This window comes from Gobio gobio (assembly GCF_949357685.1).
Source record: "Gobio gobio genome assembly, chromosome: 20".
Taxonomy (NCBI): domain Eukaryota; kingdom Metazoa; phylum Chordata; class Actinopteri; order Cypriniformes; family Gobionidae; genus Gobio; species Gobio gobio.
The window spans coordinates 15361288-15381897 of record NC_137113.1 but is presented as its reverse complement, the minus strand read 5'-3'; the positions used below and the strand labels follow the sequence as shown (position 1 = coordinate 15381897).

Below are 20610 nucleotides of genomic sequence, written 5' to 3'. Positions count from 1 at the left end.
TAAACCATGTTTAATGATTCAGTTCACAAGAGAGAAGTATATTTATTATGTCCCATTTACTCCAACCAGATGAGACTAGCGCTCTGAGTCTGATCACATCTCTTCTCCCAAGTGAAAACTATCTTGACCTATTATGTGGATTAAAGAAAGTTCTAAATTAAGAGCCGTGTTGCTAAGTAACGGATACATGGGGGACATACCAACAGGCCTGATACAGATGGGGATCTGGTTAAAATCTCCTACTGTGACAGTTACTCAGAGGTTTCTTTCTTGCATGCAGAATGATCTTTAACCTTTGGGGTGCACAAGATACAGAAGCAGTAGCAATGATAATAAATGCTTTAATAGGATGTAAACATCAGATATCATTTCGTAAGAATAAGCACTAAAATATTTAAACAATATGTACCCGAATACACACTGTGACTGACATGTAAGCATAGCAAAAACTTTGGGAAAATATTAAGTGCAAAACGTTCTGTGCGATTATAGGCAGTGGATATTCACAAACACGATGACAGCAAACCGCTAATATTTAAATTATGATGAATCACAGTTTATGACTAGAAGTAGCCTACACCATAGGCATACAGCACTTAAATACATGTTAATACTGTGAACAATTTATCAGTGCACACTATTCCAAAGAAAAAGGTGTATCTTCATAATCTCTCACTGAAATATAACTTCACCTTTTCATCTGATGTCCCTAATGCTCTTATACACACACCTGCGCTCACCAGTTGCATTTATTTGATCAAAAATACAGTTATATTGTGAAATCTTATTACATTTTTTATTACATTTTCAATTGTAATTTATTGCTGTGATTCAAAGCTGAATTTTCAGCATTATTACTCCAGTCTTCAGTGTCACATGATCCTTCAGAAATCATTCTGATATGCTGATTTGATGCTAAAGAAACATTTCTCATCAATATTAAAAACACTTGTGCAGCAAGGATTCGTCCTTGGACTCTATGCTGAATAAAAGTATTACTACCTTTAAAAAAATTATTTACTGACCCTAAACTTCTGAACAATACCCTGTTTTACCCAGAAACCCAATAAATTAGTTTTATGTTGACTTGTATAATGTATTTATATCATTGATGTAACAACATACTCATATATGCAACAGAAATGAGTTTAAACGAAGACAAGTGGTTGATGTTTGTGGATGCAACATAACATATAAATGAGAAGGGAAAAGTGAGAGAAGCTGAAGAAGAGACTAGCTGAAGCACATTGAGTCAGTTTGATGGCGGTCATGTTAGCATCGCGGCCAAAACGAGCACATCACGCGTCTCTCCCTCCTCTTTCTGCTGTCTTAACAAAAGACACTCTGCATCTTAATGGAGTCCTTGCAACGCAGTGCTGTTCCTGTCAGCAACACTGGCAAACTGAGCAGCACGAACTGGGAAAGCCACTGGGGAGAGATGACAAGAGCTGACTCAACATCTCTGTGTAACACTGTTTATAAACCAGGGTCACAATACACATGACAGAAATAAAATATACAGCTATATAGATTTTAGGCCTGTCAATTTAAATGATATCAATGATCCTGAATCAAATTATTAAATGATCTCAATTATTAAACAGATTATCTCAATTAATCACAATTGCGCCCAAATAAAAATAGGTAGGCTATGTCATTATTATAGTAGTAAATCAATAAATAGACATCACAAAAAGTTTATATGGTATTTAAATAGTTCAGGGGTCATAATTGATTGTGTTAATTCTCCTTACTGTTCAAAAGTTTGGGGTCAGTAAGATTTATTTTCCAAAGAAAGTAATACTTTTATTCAGCACGGACGCATTTGATTGATCAAAAGTGACAGTAAAATGACAGTTTTGAATTTTCTATTAATCAAAGAATCCTAAAAAATATATATATATCACGGTTTCCACAAAAATATTAGGCAGCACAATTATTTTCAAAATTTGTCTCTTGAGTACCAAATACGATTTCTGAAGGATCATGTGACACTGAAGACTGGAGTAATGATGCTGATGAAAATGTTGGTTTGCCATCACAGGAATAAATTACATTTTAAAATATGTTGAAATAAAAAAAGTTATTTTAAATTGAATCAATTATTTTATTTTGATCAAATAATTGTAGCCTTGGTGAGCATAAGAGACTTCTGAATCCAAAAATGACAGAATCCAAACTTTTGAATGATAGTGTGTCAGATTTTTTAAAATTAATTTTTTTAAATTACAACATTAAATTGACAGCCTAATTAGAAATACATTTACGTTTGGAGTTTGGAGCGCTGAATAAACCAGGCACATTTTATCATGCTTAATGCAGTAAATGAATTGAATGCAAACTCATTATCTTCCAACTAAACTTCAAAGGTCCTGGCATTTCTTGTGCGGGCATCTCTTGCTTTGTTTAATCATATGCTGTCAAAGCTGGACAGAATTTGACAGGGAAATCATGTATTGAACAGAGTGACTCTTCCATTCTGAAATCCATTCACTCCATCTGACACACTGCCAAAAAGAAACACAACTCATCCCTGAAAGAGGCGTTGAGTTCCACAGCTGAGTGGATCTGAAAATGACCACCTCTGTATCTGCAGATGTCAATGATGCATGTGCTAACACTCGCTGCTCCTGCAATCTGACTGCAATCTAGTGTGAAATTGTGTCGTTAAAAAGTCCAGAGCTCAAGAACATGTCTCAAAACCCAAACCCCTTCTGAATTTTCAATGAATGAGCAAAGAAAGTTTTGAAAATGCTGTGACTAGTACTTTGATATTAAAATGATTGTTATTTACATTAGGTGCAATTAGGCAAAACCAAAAAAAATTCTGTAAACGTCTGCATTTGAGCAATAATACCACGTTGATTATGTACAAATATGCATTGCTTTGCTGAGAAAGTCTTTGGACAGTGTTTTCAAGTCTCTTAATTCTCCTTTCAAATGAAACTTAACCAAACTCAGTCTTGCGTGTTCTTGACTGAAGTTCATTTTGTGTTTTTTTTTACACTCCAAGGTGCACAGTCTAGGAGTCTTTAGCTACAGTTGACGTCTACTAATTCAATCAGTAGGTCAGAAGTAAATTTGACCAAACTCAGAAATAGTTTCACTAACATATTTTCAAATAAATCATGAGAGGATTCACAAAGGCGCCAAGCCAAATAAGTTGAAGTTGTATATCGGAGATACTATGAAGAACTTCACAACACACAGTTCTCTTGGGTCTTATACAAAATGTAAGCCTCCACACCACAAGGGGGCGATATGGTAATGCTGTGAGATCATGCTACACTGAGCTCTCATCTGGTTCGATGTCCAGCTGTGTGTGTTTCCTCTTTTCAAGAATCTTGTTGAGCTCCTCTGTGAAGGAGTGGTAAAGTGGAGACGTCATTTCTGAGTCCGTCTGCCTCAGGAGCACATAGCTGTTCCCGTTCATCTTTCTCAGCACACTGGGCAACGTGGCCGACAGTCCGTTGGCGTATTCCGAGGCGGGTAGGGGTGGTGCCATAGGAAGTGGCGGCGCAGGTGGAGGCTCTTCACTCTGCGTGGTCTGTATGTCCGCTGGAAAGATCTGTAGAAACTCTCCATCTCTTGACGTTGCTCTGCTGCGCCCCTCCGTTCGGCCATTGCAGTGGCTGGAGATGGTTTTGAGCTCAAAGTGCGAGCTCCTCTTTCTTTCGGTTGCCGTGGTCATGGACAGTGCTTGCTGGGAGTACTTCCTGGCATTGGGAGAGTTGCGTGCACAGAAGCTAACGTACAGCAGGACCACCGTTAGCACCAGACAAAGCCCGCCGAGTACAGCCACCAGAGAGATATACATGGCCTCCATGTGCCTGTAGGTCTGGAACTCCGGCCCAGAAGGCAATGGGGCCGGTGGGGGTGACAGCATCTGCTCAACAGGACCACTGGAAGGACTTGGAGTTGGCACAGTTGTGGTGGTGAAGAAACTTTCAGGTAGAGCTGTCGGGCTTCCTGAGAGATGTGATGCAGGAGGCGGAACGGGTTGTACTCTAACCACGTAACTGCGAACGGGAACCCAGACGCCGTTCTCCACCGCGTAACAGCGGTAGTGTCCACTTTGCTGGTTCTGAGCACCGATGATGAGGAGGCCGTCGTTGCCCGTGCGGTAGCCAAAGTCTACGCCGTAACCCTGCAGCTGCTGACCGTTCAGCGTCCAGTGAGGGGTGGCCAGGTTAGAACGAATCTCACACTGTAACAGCACATCATCTCCTGCCATCACTGCACGTGTCCGGTGCATGACGAAACCTGGCAAAACACAAGATACATTAGTACTCTATTCTTAAATGTCACCTGACAAGGCTGCTCAGAAATAATTCCCATGCTAACACACCATCATTTGTAATATTAGTACAGCCTCTGCTTCCCATCTGGACGTCCTGGACGAGACTGGACCTACGAGAAACACATATTCACAGTTGCACTTATTAAAGCCATTAATCGAAGGATGCAGAACATACTGTAAATGTGTTTTGGACACTGGGTCCAAATATTTACACTCACCAAAAGCCAAATGGGAGTTAAAATTGGTTTTAGCCAGAAAAGAAAACACTTTAATCCCTAGTTGGCTGCTAACTTATTAGGAACAGTAACATTACATGGTTTAACCCTCATCCTTCCCTCGCACTTTGTAACAAATCCTTCCCTCGTGGGCAGAGGTGGACAAAGTACACAACTCCATTACTTGAGTAAAAGTACTACTGGTCAAATATTACTTCGTTACAAGTAAAAGTACAGAAGTACTTGGTTTTAAAAGTACTTAAGTATCAAAAGTAAATTTCCTTTTTTATGTCAATGCATTATTGCATTGTTGTATAAATGCACACTGTGCCATCATGGTGGTTTAAGCCAGTTAGTGATGCTGCTCCATCCGACATGCTAGCACACGACTACCTTGAACTCATTTCAATACTTGCTTAAAAGTTCTTTAAAGGTCCCATGGCATGGATTTTTTTCTTTATTTTATAATGTGTCCTGAGGTGTACTTATATTGTTAGTATGATTTTTACATCATAAAATGTCATAATTTGGAAATAAAAGGCATTTTTTTCTATACTGATTTTAGTCTCTAGCTGAATGCCCTGTTTCAAGGGGCGTGTCTGCTGTGAGACTTCAGTGAAAACGCCCACTGTTGTGATTGGCTGACATCTTTGCATTTGAAATGAGTATTAGATCTTGTGGCGGAGGGGGCGTGGTTTAGAGAGGTCTGCGAGCCTGCCAGAGAGAGACGGACTGTGCACTTGTGGACCAGAAAGACAAGAGCAGGAGAACAAAGATTGCTAAGAAAGTTATATTGTACAGAGTTGTTGAGAGCGCAAGTTTTGTTTGTATCTGAGAATTCTGAATAAACACGAGTCCCAGTCACGCCGACCCTGTCGTCTTCCTCCTTATTCTACGAACTTTGTAACACATGTAATGTACCATTACAGCTGTCGAGATGAATGAATCATGAAAGTGTGGATTATAGCATTATTTTATGATCTATTCCTATCACATGAAAGGCTGCAGTGATGAGCACTGAGTACATAGGCAGTCTGTTGATCACGTGAATGCAGTGATCTTGTCATTGCAACGCGTTTTCTCTCACAAAATGCTTTCACCTCAACTAACAGCAAACACGACATCGACATGAATACAGTAAGAGCTTCGTTGTGCAGAATAACAGCGTCTGTCATTATAACAGCAGTTTGGGCAAGTGTGCAGATACACTCGCGACGTGAGATTGACAGATCCGAACATTATAAAGAGAGTGTTCTTTGATCGCTAATCTAGCATCTAATCACAATATAAATAACAGATTTGTTTCATGCTAGGCTAATAAGAGAAACGATGTGAAGTTGATCATTTAGTCACTGGCTTGATTCACAGATGCATAAACAAACGATTTAGAGAGAAAGTCTGTGTGAACTTGAATAATTAGCTACACATCAGAAATCACTGATCAGGCATTAATGAACACTGTTACTCACTGTTTGTGGCGGTGCTTTCGAATCCATATCGTAAAAGCCTGTGCTGACATTGCGAGTAAAATAAACTGAATCCATTTCCTCCAAATTCACTGGGCGGGCAAAGCAGAGGAAGGGGAGGTAACCGTTCCCTGCATGTCGACATATAGGGAAGATTCCAGATCGGCTCGTCTGAGCTCTCATTTTCTCAAAGGCAGAGAAAGACACCCAGAACTCGGTTTACACCTATCAAAATTTCTAGACACTTGGGGACCATAGACAGGCTAGGGGAACTCATATTAATGTTAAAAAACCTCATAAAGTGAAAATTTCAATGCCATGGGACCTTTAAGGGTGAATGCATGGATCCAATACACTGATTCACATCCGACATTCTCCCAACTGTTTATGCTCACTTAAGACATAATCGACTTGAATACTCGCCAAAACAGACATTTTGACATCATTTTGTGTGTATTTGTCTGTTCAAGTATAAATAAATAAAATATATAAAATAAATAAAAATAGTTTTAAAGAATCATCCACTGATTTCAAAGCTGCTACAGAAATGACTTTCGACTTCGAGGACATTGATAAAAATATAGCGGAGTGAAAAGTACGATATTTGTCTTTCAAATGTAGTGAAGTTAAAGTCATAAGTTTCCAGAAAATATAATACTCAAGTAAAGTACAGATACTCAAAAAAGTGTACTTAAGTACAGTACTCAAGTAAATGTACTTTGTTACTGTCCACCTCTGCTCGTGGGTCAAAATTACCCAAAGCCCTAAAATGATACTTACTTTTTTCTTTGTCCAGAAAGCTTAATTTATTTCATTTTGATATTTGTTCTTTTTTTAATGCAATTTTTTGGAGTTTTAATTTTTTGTATTTACCTTTAAATTACTATTTTATAAATAAATAATGAATAAATAGTAATTAAGCACATTCTTCACATTTCAACTTCAATTCAAAATAACTCACTATTTCATGCATAACCCTTTTAATTCAGCTCAAAATATCTTACATTGGGTGTCATTATCGACCTCTTTATAGATATTATATAACATGACATTTCATGAATCCTGTCACTAGATGGCCTTATAGCTCTATATGGTGGAAATCATAGACTGTAAAAGAAGATGGACGACGCGCCTTCACTTTCTTCCGTTGACGTAAGTGAAGCCGCCATTGTTCAAATATGGCGCTGACACCTTGGGTCTCGAGTCTGCGCAGTTGAGGTCCCGCCCACACCCGCCTAATCAACAAATTTTGTGAAATAAACAGTTATGGAAATGTAGAGATTAAAGTTAAAGCTTCAATCTCCTCCCGAAGTTCCTGAAAAATGTCCGTTAGTGCCTCAGTGACTACTTCGCTCAGAGAAGCTGTCAATCATAACGCCACACCCCTGTTTTTATAGCCTCAAATAACTAACTAAAACCAAACTTATTTAAAGAACGAACGCTTGAACTAACATCAGTGTGATAAAAACAACCTAAAATGACAGAAACCATCTTTGGAAAAAATTTATTTAAAGTGTAATTTGATTGTTTAGTTTGTCTATAGCCCTATTCGCTCTGGATTAGTATTACCTGGTGACCTCTAGTAATTTGTAATAATTGTCTGTGATCTTATTCCCGTGCGAATCGGCCATGTCTGTAATTTGTAAAGTAAAAATTCCCCCGCAAATGACCTGCCATATTTCGCCGAACACAGAGGTCCTGTGATAATATTAGTCCTGTGCGAATCGGCATCTCTGTGATTTGGCCAGGATTTGGAGGGGCGTATATCGTTTTTGCAAGGTTTTTGTTTCCTGTGCGCATGTTTATCCATATTTCGCGAATATATATAGAGGCTGCATTGATAACGCGCACTGTTATAAATGGCTGTGCGTTTGTGCACATTATACTTTAGAATCAGAGACAATTTGGGAGCGAATTGCTTGAAAGGTGTGTTCAATATTATTCTTAAAGGGGTGATGAATTAAAAAATCAACTTTCCCTTGAGCCTCTGATATATTAAAGTTCATCGTAATATAAGAATATCCTGTAAGTTTCAGAGCTGAAAACTTCCTTGTTAGTCAAAGAAAAGCTTTTATTGACACTCAGAATATGTCGACCACTAACGTAATAGGATGCAGAAGCACGACAGGTGATTACGATAACATTACGATCCGACAGGAACGGTGCAACACACTTATGTGAGTAAAACGTGTTTTTTACATGTTTTAGTATTGCATTGTTACAGATCGTTTTAAATCTATTGATTACATACCTTAGCACGCGGTCACAGGCTGCAGAATCCTCTATTTGAAGTGTTATTACTTCATTCGTGATCATACTCGGACTTGTAACGTTATGGGCCAGGGCTCGGACTTGACTTTTTAAAAAGCCCAACAACCCCGGGGCTATGTGTTTTTCAGCCTGCGGCTATCTTAAATAGTGAAATAACATTATTTTCTTGTGTGTGTGTGTGTATGGTTCATGGTTATATTCACTGATCGGGCGACAACATTCCAATCAATCGTGGGTGGATGAGAGATGAATCTTTGTGTTTGTTTGATAAATATATTTTCCGAGTCCTGTGAGCGATTCCCCAGACACTTTCAAAACAATTCCCACATGTACTGAGAGGAGCTGAAGTTCATTAAATATGCAAATCCTATCCATTCCTAGCCGTGGGCGTTTACTTCCAAGTCTTCAGTGCGGCACGCCCATCAAAACCGACCGTTTCTTCAGAGAGCCTCAAAACCAAGGCAGAAAATAGCCTATTACTTATTCATTATGATGTTTCTGAATGTATAAACCACGCAAACGTCATAAGTTGACCTCAGACAACAGTATAAAAAAGCCAGTTCATGACACCTTTAATGAAAAACACAAAAACAGAACAGTACAATGACAAGCTCGCTTAAATAGGCGCTTTTAGCTTTGAAACCAAATCTTCCGTCGTCATATTGTCGGCTCCTCACTCTTGTGATAAATTAAACCTGATTCCTGCTGCCGGTCTGTCCTCAGTTCATTTTTTAACTGTAACGTCTGTTCTGATTTTTATTAGGCTAGTATAAAAAATCAAAAGGACGATGGGAAAGTGATGTAACCGGTGTAACACCGACTATCGCAACAAGCCTAGATAACATAGCAGCGCACGGTAAGGAACTGTTGAAGCAATCCTCGCATTCCATTCATTCCTATGGGGGTCAAATTGACCCGCAAGGGAAGGATTTGTTACTTTTTTTTATTTCAACCACTAAACTCCTCGAATCCAGTCCATTTTTTTTGTGCATTTGTGGTCAAGTGTGACAAAGGTCCTAGGGTCTTGGACCACTCAGATTAACTCTCAATTATTATTTTATATATTTTAAATGAGTTTTGGGTCAAAATGACCTGAGGGAAGGATGAAACCACATTGTAAGAGCAATAATCTGACCCTCGCTGATGCACGTCTTCTAAAAACTTTTACATTTGAAGAAAATTTAGCACCATTTTATCTGAGACAACCAAAGTATTTATTTCTCAATATTCCAGTCATATGTGATTGTCTATTTTCATTGAGAGATGGACACTGCCTCACAGTTGATGTAACACAATGACCTGAAATCATATGCAACACAATAACAGCTAAATCCATTTGTCATAATACACAAATCTTTTTAATACAGTAAAATAAAGTGTCATGGCCGTTAAGAAATATTTATGATATATAATATTTTTATTAAATAAGAAATATTTCTAAATGATTATATCAATACTTTTTTGAAATAAATAAATATGAAAAATATAAAAAATAATCATGCATAAATAGTTTGTAAACTAGTTAATTTAGGCATAACAACATTATACAGCATATAATCCAATAATACCAATAAAGACAAATATTCATTTTCAAATCTGCTATGGAAAATTGTACACTGATTGATTTATAATCTTAATAGATATTACATATCTATATCTGGCGATATAAAAAAGGCTGGTATCTGATAAGGTGGTGTTATATCCCTAGTAACGTTTCTTAAATCACCTTAAATTGACAGGTATAGCTAAAAAAAATTGGACCTTTTGGACTCGGGTAACATACATAGTACATTGTGTGCACACCTGTTATGTCTGCTTTTACCTGTTAGCGTAAGATGTTATCTCAGCACATGTTCTTCCATCCCAACCGCAGAGTGGATCTCGTGCAAACACACAGTCATAGCAGGAGGCGTAGCGCTCACAGGATGACAGGGGTACTTGCACCACTCCAGAGGGGGCGCTCACATAGATACTGTTCTGTTGAACAAAAGTGCACATCCTGAGATTTTTTGGGGAAGCACAAGTGTTTGTATTGTACGCTTGGATTTAATGGTGGTTTTTAACGGTTGCCAGGTGTATAACGGGCTACCTGTTTTTGTGATATCACCATGTTATTGATTGGCTGTTTCTCCTCGAACAGCTGAAGCTCCTCAATGATATGCACACGGTCTCTGATTTTCACAGCCCTGTGTAACCAGCCCTCATCTGGAGAGAAGCACACAATCCAAAAGTGTCAGTTTCCCCAAAAATATTAAGCAGCACAAATATTTTCAACATTGATAATTAATAATAAATGTTTCTTGAGCAGCAAATCAGCATATTAGAAAGATTTCTGAAGGATCATGTGACACTGAAGACTGGAGTAGTGATGCTGAAAAATTCAGCTTAGCCGTCACAAGAATGAATTACATTTTAAAACATATTAAAATAGTAAATAATTATTTTTACTAAATTTCTTATCAAATAAATGCAGCATTAGTGAGCATAAGAGACTCCTTTCAAAAACATAAAAAATCTTACCAACCTCAAACTTTTATCATCTTAATATCAAAATCCAAATATCTTTTTAATCATAATATCAAATAAAGAAAAATCAACCTTTAGGCACCTGTTCCAATGAAGAGCATGTCATAGATGCGTCCATCCAAACCCACAACCTGTTGTACAGCGATCTTGGTGTAGTCTGCGCTCTTCTGGAGCAACAGAGGACGTCCTCCCACTGGCTGGATTTGTTTGGACATTAAAGGGTGTCTCCGAGCAAAATTGAGTATGTTGTCAGGGAGATCCCGAGAGGAATTTATGAGCAGGGCACGATGCTGATCAGTTATACACTAAAGAGAAAGAAAGGCACTGTTATATAACGTTCCACATAAGAGTGAAAATAGAAACGATGCAAGACTCCAATACAAGTCCCAAAGAGCTGTCCTACTGATTTAGTATAACAGATACTAGTAGGGGACAGTTTATGGGGCGATGCATCTCACCGAGCCAGGCCTCGGATCCGGAACTTTCCCAGTGTACTCCCTCCATTTGGAGTCCTGTAGTTCCATAAAAGGCCCATCAAAAGCTGTCTGGACATCTCTGAGAGAATACTTACATACTGCAGACATCTTAACATTTCTCCTAGCAATGAGAAAGAGTAAGAAAGAGGGAGAGATTGAAGGCATTTTGGTTTAATGCGACTCTGTCAACAGCATCAGTGGCATTATTGCTAGCACTTCTTGTTACTGCTTAATAATCACTTATTGTATTCCTCATTTGTAAGTCACTTTGGATAAAAGCCTCTGCTGAATGTATAAATGTAAAGTAAATGTAAATTACCAGAGAAAATCTTTTTTAATTGTGCCTCAATTTATAAAAATCATGTTTACAGTCACTTACAATGCAAGTCTATGGGGCAAGGCATTCCGAAGAAATGTGAAGCTCACATATTTATTTAAGTGCTTGTCATATTTTATTATAGGGAAATTATAGTAGGAAAAATCTGTTTTTTTTTTATTCTTTCTAACAATTTATACATCATTTTTTGTAGTATTTTGTTGATCACAGCATGTATTTTTAATATAAATTTATTTTTTCACAGCATTTATAATCTTTAAAGGATTTCCAATGATTTCTGTATTACTTTATTTTTGTTAGTAAGAACAGTTTAACAGTTTGTGGTAATCAAAAACAGGAAACCAGGCTATAAATAAATACATAATTTTATATCACTGTTCAATTTTATCACATTAGTCACATATTTAATGTTTAGAAAAAGTGTAGAATTTCAAAACAATGTGTATTTTAATGTTTTTTCCTAGTCGGATGCCTTTTCCCATTCACTTCCATTGTACAAACATTACTGTGTGCACAGATATTTTTGTCAAAATTGTTCTTCGTGGTAAAGCATTTCACAAATATTTCTTTAACAATTCTGCAGTAAATAAACACTAAGGTTGTTATCCTGAGTTCCAGTGACACCATCATTGCAAACATTGCTGAAAGACCAAATCAAAGACCAATTCTACATGCTGTTAGGCAAATTTAGAGAATTATTTACTAAGTTGTTTGTGTGTAAATGATGAAGAAGAAATCGACCAGTCATATTTCTAGCAGTGTTGTCTAAACTTACAAATGGCAGTCCCTAAACATGTATCTTTATGGAGAAAGGAAGAGCCTCTAAAGCACAAAAACACAGAAACAAACCCAAAACACCAGAAATATTGTTTTTTTCACATGTGGGACGAAACACTAGAAAGCCTCAAAATGAAATACTGATGTTATTACTCCTTTCAGGACAATAAAGGGTTGCCACTCAATGTTCTGTCCTGTTTACTACCTGGAAACAGGTTTGATGGGAGAATTTGGTCCCCAACTAGATTGTAGACATAAAGGACAGATTAATATAGCATGACTCCCCAAACTCTCTCTCTCTTTCGATTCTGCCAATTCAAATACTGGCCCAGTGCCCTCTGTCCTATTGTGAGCGCCCCTGCTATAGCCAGGAAAGCACATGGGAATATTTAGAGATGGGCTCTCATGCTAAATTCCTTCAGTCAAAAAAGCTCTGAGAATGAAGATAACAGGGTCACATGCTAGAAGATTAATGCTGCTTCTGTTTAAATCTCATTTAATGAGACTGCAGCACCCCTCTCACAGACTCGAAAACATTTCAACCCTTTAAAACTGAAGACTGCAGCCTTACATTTTAAATAAAATCAATGTGGTGGAAAAGTTACTGATGAAGAAAAATAAGTTGAACCTATGAAATGCATAAAAGTAGAAATTACATAAAATCTAATCTATCCATCCACCAACCCTACCACACATCTATCTATCTATCTATCTATCTATCTATCTATCTATCTATCTATCTATCTATCTATCTATCTATCTATCTATCTATCTATCTATCTATCTATCTATCTATCTATATCTATCTATCTATCTATCTATCTATCTATCTATCTATCTATCTATCTATCTATCTATCTATCTATCTATCTATCTATCTATCTATCTATCTATCTATCTATCTATCTATCTATCTATCTATATCCACCTACCCACCTATCTATCCATCTATCCATCCATCCATCCATCCATCCATCCATCCATCCATCCATCTATCTATCTATCTATCTATCTATCTATCTATCTATCTATCTATCTATCTATCTATCTATCTATCTATCTATCTATCTATATCTATCTATCTATCTATCTATCTATCTATCTATCTATCTATCTATCTATCTATCTATCTTCCATCCATCCATCCATCCATCCATCCATCCATCCATCTATCTATCTTCCATTCACCCATCCATCCATCCATCCATCCATCCATCTATCTATCTTCCATTCACCCATCCATCCATCCATCCATCCATCCATCCATCCATCCATCCATCCATCCATCCATCCATCCATCCATCCATCCATCCATCTATCTATCTTCCATCCATCCATCATCCATCCATCCATCCATCCATCTACCCACCATCCATCCATCCATCTATCTATCTATATCCATCTACCCACCTATCCATCCACCCCCCTACCCATCTATCTACCCACCTATCCATCCACCCACCTATCCATCTATCTACCCACCTATCCATCCACCCACCTATCCATCCATCCATCCATCCATCTATCTCCATCTACCCACCTATCCATCCATCCATCCACCCACCCATTCATCCATCTATCTACCAACCAACCCACCCATCCATCCATCCATCCATCCATCCATCCATCCACCCATCCATCCATCCATCCATCCATCCATCCATCCATCCACCCACCCATTCATCCATCCATCCATCTATCTACCAACCAACCCACCCACCCATCCATCCATCCATCCATCTATCCATCCATCCATCCATCCATCCATCCATCCATCTATCTATCTACCCACCTATCCATCCATCCATCCATCCCTAGATAAAATTACATTTGAATTTCAATTTATTTGAAATTCTTCTTCATTGTTTTTAAATGTAAATGTACAAATCTGCATCCTGTTTGCAACCTTAATTTAAATTTAGTAACTGAATTGGAAATTCAAAGGCATTCTCAATTCCGTTCTGAATGGCCCACAACCTGTTACAGGTTCACAATCAAATTTTGCATTCTGCCAAAGTGAAATCTCACCACTCAAGTCCAAAAATGCCATAAAAGACACTGTCGTGTACGTTGCTTCCCTCGACGACAAAAACGCTGCGCAGGACGTTGAATTGAAGCTCATAATCAGGGATGGCACACACCAGCCTGGCCTTGAGAAAGGACGTCCACTTCCTCTGAAGAGTCCTCTGCCCTCCAATATCCCCCTGTGAACAAAGAAACAAAAAACAACCGATATGAAAATCATAACAAATTGCATATACAAGTATTGCTCATTTTTTTAACTCAATAGAGCAGTAGGAATGACACAATATACATATGTATTATGCGTAGTCTGTAGTTATTTGAAAGCAGTCTCCTCAGGGGCATGAGTCACACTAAAGTAGCTGTAAAAATATTAACAAATAACGAATGTAATATCGCCCCATTTTACAATCTAATGGGATGTGACATAATTGAGTTTAAATGACAAATTATGATTATGTAGTTCTCCATCACACTCCAAATGTCAAATCAGAGGTACATTGAAATGGGAAAATCATATTTTCTTAATCTCTGGGATTTCTACCAACCCAGCCCATGGCTTTTTGCATAATTCACAAAGACCCTTGAGAGTAGTTCACAGCCAAATGCACCAAAACCTGGTATGTTGAACTCCTGAATTAAACATTCAGCTTGAAACGACACAGTTGTGGGCACAGAAAGCTGTCCTAAATGTGCTAACAGCATTCTGCTCAGAAATGGGCTCCATCAGGCTCTCGTAGTAACACGAGGACCTTCAGGCTAATTGAGGTGTCAGTTCACATTCATTCGAGAAGAAGAAAGACCAGAACTGAGATGGCTCAAATAAATGGCATAGAAGAAAGGAAATGGATCCTTTTGTACGGTTTCTCAATAACAAAAGTTATCAGCAAGGCTGTCAACATGATACAAATATCAGCTTTTTGTGTCACTGAAAATGTTTTTTCCCATAAGATCCAAATAAACAGTAATACACAGTCATGGTATTATGAACATTTCAACTTTTACTCTTTTTACTTCTAATGGACTTGTGTACACTGGCTTTAGAAAAAAATGTCATAATTGAAATGTAGAAAACAGAGACAGAGAGAATGCACATATGTTAAGTTTGCTCATGAAGTCTCTTGAGCTTGCTCACTTTTTTGACCACAAACACTCAGTCCTGAGGAAGACTTCTGGGGCAGAATAATTTCCCCCCTGCTCATTATTGCCATTATCACAGAAAGGCATGGCTTGTTAATTTGGCGGGAAATAATTTCTTAATTAATATGGAATGTATTTATGATGTATAAACACTGTAACGCAATGTTTACTTTAGGGTATCTTATACATAAGTGCTATTGTGGACAACATGTACTCCTGCAAATAATAATTTTGTGAATTTTTTCTGGTTAAGCACTATAAACTTCATGCATCTGCTACTGTTGTTTGTGGCTGATGAAACATCCATAATGTTTTTTTTTTTTTTTTCAAAGCATGTTGATTTGTGTTGACACTACATTGTATTAATAGAGGTTGCAGAAGTAATTAGTGCTTTTGATTAACTTTTATTGTTGTTTTGTGCAAAATCACTGTTAGGGTGATTAGTGTTCCCCTTGGTAAACTTAGACCCTGCTTAATTAAAATAATTTCTCACCCACTGAAGTCAATACGTTTTTTTTTTTTTTGTAGTATAAGTAAGAGTTGTCTACACTTAGAAGACAAATTGGGCTAGTATTAAACAACATTACACCAAAACTTGTTTATCGAGGTTGGATTTTTTCACCCAATCTGTTTAAAGTCTAAAGTCTAAAGTAAGCCATCTATTCAGAGCTTAGAGTAAGAACATTAATTTTAAAGAGTTGCTTAAAAACTTTAAAAGACTGTGAAACTAGTAACTAAAAGATTTTGAGTATGTTATCTTGAATATTCTTGTATGTTACTAAGTTTGGGGTCAAAACAATTTAAATTAATTTTATTTAGTGACAGTAAAGACATCTATAATGTTACAAAATATGTATATTTTAAATAAATGCTGGTCTTTTGAACTTGAAAGGATCCTGAAAAAAATTTGCACAGTTTTCATCAGTTTCAAAAGTTTCTTGAGCAGGAAATCAGCATATTAGAATGATTTCTAAAGGATGATGTGACACTAAAGACTGGAGTAATGATGCTGAAAATTCAGCTTTTCCATCACAGGAATAAATCACACTTTAAAAATAAATAAAAATAGAAAATGGTTATTTTAAATTGTAATAATATTTCACAATGTTACTGTTTTTACTGTATTTTTAATCAAAGAGACTTTCAAAAACATTTAAAATCTTACCGACCTCAAACTTTTTAACAGTAGTGTATATGCACGTATGTGTACAAGTACAATGTGTAATCGTGTGTATGAATGTGTGTGTGTGTGTGTGTGTGTGTGTAGTGTGGCCTACTTTAGACTGGAGCTTCTTTCCCTCCTAACTCAGTAAGTCAAACAGTAAGGGACCTGACCTGCTTCCCAGAGCTGTGAAGTGTTAGCTGCAGAGTGAATGCAGGCGTGAAATACATGAAGATATATAACGGTGAGGGGAAACTGTAGGGTGGTTTATATCCGAGCACAATGAAGAAGCTAAATGAGATGAGAATAATGCAGGTGGGAGAGCATGTGTGGGAGAAAGAAAGCGAGCGGGAGAGCTAGTTCGGGTAGTGGGGCTTTTTCTGCCCGGCAACAGCGACAAAACCATAGAACCTCCAGAAACGTGTGGAGACATGAGGTCAGGCTGGTGCTGTCATGGTCTGTATACAGGAGTGAAAATGTTTTGTTAATGTAAGTTTGAAAACCAGATTTGAAAAATACAGATCAACAGTTAAGCTCAACTCAAGATATATCCCGAACCCGGCTCTTACTTTACACACACGGGCCACCCTGGCCACTTTGGTCTGGCTGGAGTAAGCCGTGGGTTCTGTGTTCCTCTCCGTGAAGAAGAAGTAGAGTTTGTCATCATCCCCGATGGAGCTGTTGATGCTCTCTCGGAGTAAAGCTGAGCCGACAAAATCTGACTCTACGAGAAAAAACATCAGCATTAGCTGCTGCCCACACCACAATGGACCAATTATGAGCCTTACAGATCTTATTGTGTCTGTGGGAAGTTTCAAAGCACAGTGTTTATTGGTTAAAAAAAAATAGTGAATCTTTTGGGAACTACTGTTTCTTTTAATCATATTTCTTACTTTATTGAATAGAAAGTAATCAGACATTTTGATTTAATTTTTCCATTAAAGGGTCAGTTCACCCTAAAATGTACTCCCCCTGGAGTTGTTCTAATGCTATATGCCCTTTTCTTTTTCTGACCACAAAAGGAGAAACAATGTCCTGCTCGCACTCGTCCATTTAATGGCAGTTAATAGCGACCAGCAACTTCAAAAAAGAGACAAAGGTATCACAGAATGGTCCCATGTGACACGTGGTATATTCAAAGTATTCTGGGGGTATATAATAAGGTTTGGTGAAAAAAAGAAAAGAAATGTAATGTATTATTTAACAAAATTTTTGCCCTTGGCTGTTGGTCTTCTGTGCACGCTGCACACCGTTCATGAGATTCACCAAGAAAAAGCTCACAAAGTTGTGAGAAATCAAAACTTGACGTGAAATACAATCCATGTACCTTCTTCTATGAGGTGAATATATTTGTTGTGACAAAAAGAAGTTATCGCGTTCACATCTGTCAAATATCATTCTGCCATCTGACAACCGGAGTTCCAGTCTGGAGATAACTGACTCAGTAAAGAAAGTGAGGCTTTTTTGGGATTCCGAGCCATTGTATTTCAATGTCACGTTTTTATTAGTCTTTATTTCTCATAACTTGTGTGCTTTTTCTGGGTGAGTCAGAGTGAACTGCGGCGCTAATAAAGTCTCACGAACAGGAACGTGTAGCAGTGCACAGAAGACCAACGGTAAAGGTCAGGATTTTCGTTAAATGATACAATAAATTCCGCTTTGTTTTCACCAAACCCTATCGTATATCATTCTGTGATCTTTTTTAAAGCCTGATGCTGATCACTATTCACCAAAATTATATGGACGAGCGCAAGCAGGACATTTTTTTTTACATTTCTTGATAAATAAACAAGGGTATACGGCATTAGAACAACACCAGGGTGAGTAAATATTGACTTAATTTTAGGGTGAACCATCCCTTTAACGGATTTGACTTAGGCCAGTAAACAACCATCCAGAATACCCTAGCAACCAAATAGCAATGTGCAACCACTCAGAACACCTTAGCAACCCCATTATGATGCCCTAGCAACATGTTTGTACAGGCAAACTCATTAGCTGCGTCCGAAATCGAATACTTCTCCACTATATAGTATGCGAAAAACAGTACGCCAACAGAGTAGTATGTCCGAATTCATAGTATTTGAAAAACAGTAGGCAAAAAGTACACGGATGACCTACTACTTCCGGCGAGATTCTGAAGTGCGCATACGATGGGCACGTTAATATCCCATGAGGCCACGGGAGAGGATTTAAGAATTTAGGTGATGGGGTGCAGCTGACACTGGTAGGTCACATGATAACGACAAAATGGCGGATGTAGTACATCCGGATTACATTCATATTACATTCATTCATACTATAGCACTTTTTTAACGGTCGTAAAGTTTGTTCAAGTTTGTAAGTTTGTTCAAATTCAAATGTAGTACCTACTCACATAGTACGCGATTTCAGACGCAGCCACATTTTATTTTAGTAAAAAAAAAAAATCAACTAACCCAGCAGCCATCTTGTTGGGGAATCGTCTGTCCGCAAATTTGGGAAAGGAAAGTTGCGTCGTATATCAGGAATGTTACGAAACTCATACTGAGATGCAGAGTACATCTCACCATCTGTAAAGGCAAATTAAAGTCAACTGAAAGAATAAACAGAAGAAATTTGAAATAAGGCTATGAATCCAAATCATGTACCTATTATAAATCCAGTGTAGCTCTTTGTAGGGTCATAAGGACATTTCTCCTTTCCCTCCTCAAAACGCACAAAGGTGAAGCGTGCCACATCCTGACAAAAACAGGGAGATATTTAGGCGCATCTTATATCAGAACATAAAGCATTTACAATAATAATTCCTTTACAAAATGACAGACAGAATGAGAGCAGTAAACATCTCACTATGTAAACACAGCGTGGTCTGAAGGCATGCGTCCCGCAGGTGTACAGGTGAGTGTCGTTGTATCTGTCCAGGAATCGCACGTGATTGTAGCATTCAGTCTTTGACAGAACAAGTAAGAAATTATTGTAAAACACATAACATTTTCCCAAAATACAGGTACATTATGCAGTACCATAAGCAGACTTATAAAAATAAAAATATCAATTAAATATTAATAAAACAACATTATTCTTCTGGGCAAAACACTAACATTCCAGCTTACATTCTTAAAAAGCATTTTTTTGAGCATGTGATACTTGGTTTCCAACACGTTTGTATCTGTATATCACAAAAAAGTACATATTTTCATGATATACAGCACTTCAGATGTGGTTTTCCATTTATATGCTGTATACATTTGGAAGAAACTTTCATCCAACGCAACTCAAACATTGGATTTTACCCGTGTTTGTTCCCTGGGAATCGAACACATGACTTGAGGTGAGCTACAGGATTTAGCGGAGGATATTCTACACATCAAGAATGGCAATACCTGATTGTTCTTTCCTTTGCTCAGGCACTGCCTCTTCTGTTCAGCAGATGCTGCCCATTCCAGCTGTTATAAATGGACAACAACTATTAGGAGCCCAGCTGCATTAGGTAAAATTAAACGTATAGAAACGTTTTGTGACAAAGGCAGAACTCACAGAAAGAGAGATATTGGTGTCAGAGATGTTGGCGGTGTCCAGTTTGTAAATGGCCTCTCTGGCCCCAACATACAGCATCCCGGGCCCATCCTCCAGTAACAGAGAGCTGTAGTTCACTGCAGCTCCATGGAAATGATTACAACCCAGCAGCCCTGCGAACACCGAGAGAGACCCAGTTAGAAAAACAGGGACAAACATGACCAAATTGTGTCAACATCATAGAGACCCACTCATAGCTCTACACTCTTCTTTCTATTATTGGAAATCTTTTAACTGAAACGAATGGATGAATTATCCACATAAATCTATGAATAAACTGAAAGGCAACAAAGAAAATGTAATAATGAAACAAAGCTTTGTGGGTGAAAGAAGAAGCGGAGCATGAGAATATACAGAATG

The 20610-nt window shown here is 37.8% G+C and overlaps 1 protein-coding gene across 1 annotated transcript in view; it reads right to left on the bottom strand.

Moving 5' to 3' along the window:
- Nucleotides 1–324: 324 nt before the first annotated feature.
- The window catches only part of sema4gb (sema domain, immunoglobulin domain (Ig), transmembrane domain (TM) and short cytoplasmic domain, (semaphorin) 4Gb), a 37965-nt gene continuing 17679 nt past the window's right edge, over nt 325–20610 (bottom strand). The window contains exons 3-15 of the mRNA XM_079845946.1: nt 20212–20363; nt 20058–20120; nt 19525–19623; nt 19323–19413; nt 19131–19244; nt 17262–17416; nt 14397–14572; nt 11237–11375; nt 10861–11083; nt 10342–10457; nt 10075–10229; nt 4349–4410; nt 325–4263 (exon numbers count right to left, since the gene is read on the bottom strand). Of these exons, the coding sequence (XP_079702072.1) occupies nt 3284–4263; nt 4349–4410; nt 10075–10229; nt 10342–10457; nt 10861–11083; nt 11237–11375; nt 14397–14572; nt 17262–17416; nt 19131–19244; nt 19323–19413; nt 19525–19623; nt 20058–20120; nt 20212–20363 (2525 nt within the window). The 3' untranslated portion in view covers nt 325–3283. The remainder of the gene's footprint in view (nt 4264–4348; nt 4411–10074; nt 10230–10341; nt 10458–10860; nt 11084–11236; nt 11376–14396; nt 14573–17261; nt 17417–19130; nt 19245–19322; nt 19414–19524; nt 19624–20057; nt 20121–20211; nt 20364–20610) is intronic.